Source organism: Triticum aestivum, chromosome 1B (assembly GCF_018294505.1).
Source record: "Triticum aestivum cultivar Chinese Spring chromosome 1B, IWGSC CS RefSeq v2.1, whole genome shotgun sequence".
Taxonomy (NCBI): domain Eukaryota; kingdom Viridiplantae; phylum Streptophyta; class Magnoliopsida; order Poales; family Poaceae; genus Triticum; species Triticum aestivum.
In genome coordinates this window covers 52,787,274-52,791,352 of record NC_057795.1, presented here as the reverse complement: position 1 = coordinate 52,791,352, position 4,079 = coordinate 52,787,274, and the positions used below count along the sequence as shown (strand labels likewise).

At 45.9% G+C, this 4,079-nt stretch overlaps 1 protein-coding gene across 1 annotated transcript; it reads right to left on the bottom strand.

Moving 5' to 3' along the window:
* Positions 1 to 1,211: 1,211 nt before the first annotated feature.
* Positions 1,212 to 3,829, bottom strand: LOC123086278 (uncharacterized). The gene is made up of 3 exons (XM_044508013.1): positions 3,255 to 3,829; positions 2,931 to 3,160; positions 1,212 to 2,080 (listed from the first exon to the last, which is right to left on the bottom strand). Exons 1-3 carry the CDS (start codon positions 3,751 to 3,753, stop codon positions 1,472 to 1,474), a joined length of 1,338 nt encoding a protein of 445 aa, XP_044363948.1. The 5' UTR covers positions 3,754 to 3,829; the 3' UTR covers positions 1,212 to 1,471.
* Positions 3,830 to 4,079: the final 250 nt, after the last annotated feature.

Genomic DNA, 4,079 nt, shown 5'->3' with positions numbered 1-4,079 from the left:
TTGCTGGATGTTGTGGATACATAGTCGAGTTTACCACTAGAGTGCCCCATCGCAGCCATTGCTCGTCGTTCACGTGACCAATGCCCATGCCTCACCGCCGACCTTCTACAGGAGCGTCGCTAGGATGCCATGATCAACTTCACTGAAAGAATTGGACGAAGTTGCCCCCTAGCGACTGTCGCTCACCACTACCCAATTCTCGCCACCCAAGCTTCCTTCACCTAGTCATCTGCGCTGATAGCTTCGTGGTGAGCCCCTCTTCTTTTCACGTCTATCCCCAAGCTCGCGCGCATCCTCTAGCCTATTGTAGCCTAGCACCACCATAGCCGATTTGTCTAGTTTTGTCACCGGGGCTTCTCAGGTGACCATATGGACGAAGGCATGCTCGTGCAACCTTTGGGGACCTCTTGCCCATCTCAGCCTTTGTAGCGCACCGTACCCTCGGCCTGGCCAAGCCTATGTTGCTGCCATTGCCAGACCTTGTTGCCAACCTTGATTCTCGTAGTCCTGATGAACTCCGCCACCACCAATCGGCGTGGCTTGAGCCCAACAACCTGTAGAAGCAAACCACGTTGCAAACTGTGGCATGTAACAAGTTCTCGAACGTCAACATGGTGTCGACATGACGTGACTCCGCATGGCGAGCGGTGTTCTATAGACTTCGGGAAAATAGGGGGCGGGGGGGGGGGGGGGGGGGGGGGTTCTGAATGTTTTAAACACCTGTCAGAACCTCCTAAAATTGGACATGTTAACTTGATAACCAGAGGGTGATTTATATGTTTTTATAGATTTGATTGAGGGTAAAAAGTATATCAAAATTGACTTCAGGGAGGGATATGGCTGGATTTGGGGGTGATTTTGATACTTCTTTCAAACATAAATTAAGGCCAATTTCAGGAAATAAAAAAGCTTAACGAGGCACATCTAGCTCCCGGTTCATGTTTCTGAGCAACTTCACTCATTCTCCTCATGTAGGCGTCAACCTATAGATAGGATAGCAGAAGCATGTATTTCTTGGGAGGAGAGAGCTGGTCTCATCTATTCTTGGATTTGGATAGCAGAAGCATGTATTGTATTTCTAAGCAAATGATACCAGGAACTAGTTGACATTGCTTCTTTCCAGAGCATGGAGTCAAACTAAAACGCTCATGAGACAAACTAAATGTACCAGCATAAGCTAGTACGAGAAAAATACACATGAAAAGAGTAAATTAAATCTAATAACTTGCCCTCATTACTTGAGTCAAATATATACCCCTCAAGTTTCCACAATACGTTACATAGTCAAATACTCCCTAGCGTTTTGGACACTAGTGTTGTGTCAAAAATGCTCTTAAATTACAGGGCGGAGGGAGTATATCTTAACTTGCCCACATTGCATACTAGTCAAGACAAATTTAAACAAGATACTAACATCCAACTACCACTTGAGATAAACCAATAGCAATCATATAGCAACTTAACTCAGACATCATTTGTAAGTTTGTGGAAATGAGGTCGGTTCTGGACAAGAGCATGCGACAGTGACTTCAAACTTACAACGGTGAACTTCAAGCATACGCATGCTCCTGGAGGCTTTCTTGGCTCTGAATGCTTCTGAATCTCTCTCAACAGTTTGATCCTCCAAGCTAGTTGCCATGACGGAGACTATCAACTCTCCATTAGCTTCAACAGATACAACATGTCGTGAAAGCTGTATCATGCCATCAGCTGCAAGAGGCAACTTATCTCCGAACGCAAGCAACTCGACTTTCTTGGCATCAATACTGGCCGTATTGACAGAAATTAGACCTTGAAAACCTTCTGGCCATTCCCCACCAACAACTCTCACACTGATGGTGGCCTCCACTGAATTAACAATATCACCCAGCATCAATGTCACTGTGCTAAGCTTGCTGGTGCTGACACGTTTAATCGCGTATGATTCACTAGAACCAGAATCATGATAATAAAAAACTAGATTACTCAATTCTCTGTCCTCTGATTCAGTTCTGCCCTTAACTCGCAAGTTAACCTCAAAGGACGCAGGATCCACAACAACAACAGCGCGGGTAGGACCTGTCAGTCTCAGACATGGATTCTGCATGTAAAATTTAAAACGTAAGTTATGTATCATTTATCTCGAGTAATGACTGGAGCAAATATAACCAATCTATGCTGATGTCAAGAAAGAATGCATCCATTGGCAAGTAATCCATTTATTACGCTAAACTTAATAATAAGTGCTTGAATTAAATATATGTTGGTAGAAAGCACAGGAAAGACAGAATTTTCCAGAGGTGAGCCCATGAATTTGAGTTGGGTCAGAAAGCATTTCAAATGTCTAAAACTCTTGCATTTTAAACAAATAATATGTGTAGATTGAAGCAAAGGCAAACATTGAACATCACAACTGAAGCATATACACTTCAAAACTATGTACAGTAGGGAAACGCTTTAGAGGCAAACAAAAAGGGGTATTTCTGAGGTGTGCATATATACTCTAAACTTATTATCTAAGAGATAAGATTGCAAACAACAACTAGAGGATTTTCTAGCAGAATTTCAAATGGGAACACAAGAAATTATTTATTTACTGGCCTCAAACAAACTGGTCAAGAGAGGGTAAAAGTTGCAGGCACTATTCCATAGGATTCGACTATACCTGGAAATAATCTACACTAATGTTGGCATACTTTTAAAACTCAGAACATTTTGCAAACAAATAGCATGCTTCCCACTTACATTTGCAGATTTATTCATACTTCATGGATTGATAATTTGGTATATATTTGCCCATAACAATTGGAAGAGAAAGTAATTATTTTCTCATCTCACTTCATGTTTTAAATCTCTAATTTAACCACATATATATGTCCTAGTATATAAATAACATTGTGGAGGTAACAATAATATGGCACCAAATATTTGTGAGCGACGAGAATACGAACCTTCTTGTCAATGGTTTGGCAGTTATCCCTGGTGCGGTTGAAGATGATGTTGTGATTCTGATCGAATGAGTCACGTGCGGCAACGACACCATAGACATCCAGAGGCCAGTCCAATCCACCTGTGATCGCTCCAACCCTGACCGAAAAGACCTGCAGAGTTCGCATGGGGAATGCTGTACCGCGCCCACGCGGAGGCTTGTCGTCCGTGTGACACATGGGCTGGGTAGGTGCTGCAGACCAATGTGAATCAATCAAGACGCTTACCGGAGATTATTATTCCTAGAGCAATTGATGAGGAGGGAAAGGGGATTCGGGTCTGCTTACAGGAACCGCAGGAGTCGACCCACAGAGATTCCCCGGATTCCCGGTGCCTCCTGGCATCGACGGCCTCCCAGTACTCGGTGGGATCGAGCGCCTGCAGCTTCATGGCCGCCATGTTTTCATCCACCCACTGGTTCGAGATCCTGATTGCTTCGGGGTCTCCCGTCCCGATCCACTTGATGACGGCGTCCAGCTCCCCCTTCCGATCCTGGTTCCTGTGCGCCTCCTCCCCCTTGGCTCTGTACACGGCCGCCGCCGCGACGTCTTCCTCGGTCACCGTCTTGGGCTTGAAGCTGCTCCCGTCCTTGGCCCTCTCTGCGTCCAAACTCTTCCTCGCCCACTCCAGAGCCGCCGCCTTCCGCGCGCTCTTCTTTTTGTTTTTGGGGGCGATAGCTGTCTTCCTCCTCTCCGCCTCCTCCGCCGCCTTCACCGTCCCCTTCTGCCGTGCCGCCAATATCAAATCGACGTACGCATCAAACTGCTCCTTCCGTGTGAACTCCATCGCCGCTCTGCTAGACAAGAGCGAGAGAACCCTAACCCTAGATCCACTCTCGCCTTCTCTTCTCCTCTCTTCTCCGGGTGGGGGATGCCGGGGATGCCGTGCTAGTATAATGTTCAGGGCCGAGCTTGCGGGTTTGGCGAAGCCAACCAGGAAACAAGGCCGTGCTGTGCTGCCTGAGGTGAGGTCGATTCGGATCCGATAGCCCAAGTGCGTTCTGCGCGTTCCCTCTTTCGTTCTTTTCGTTCGTTTATACTCCCTCATGTAAGTCTTTTGTAGAGATTTCACTAGATGGATTATATACGAAGCAAAATGAATGAATATTCGCA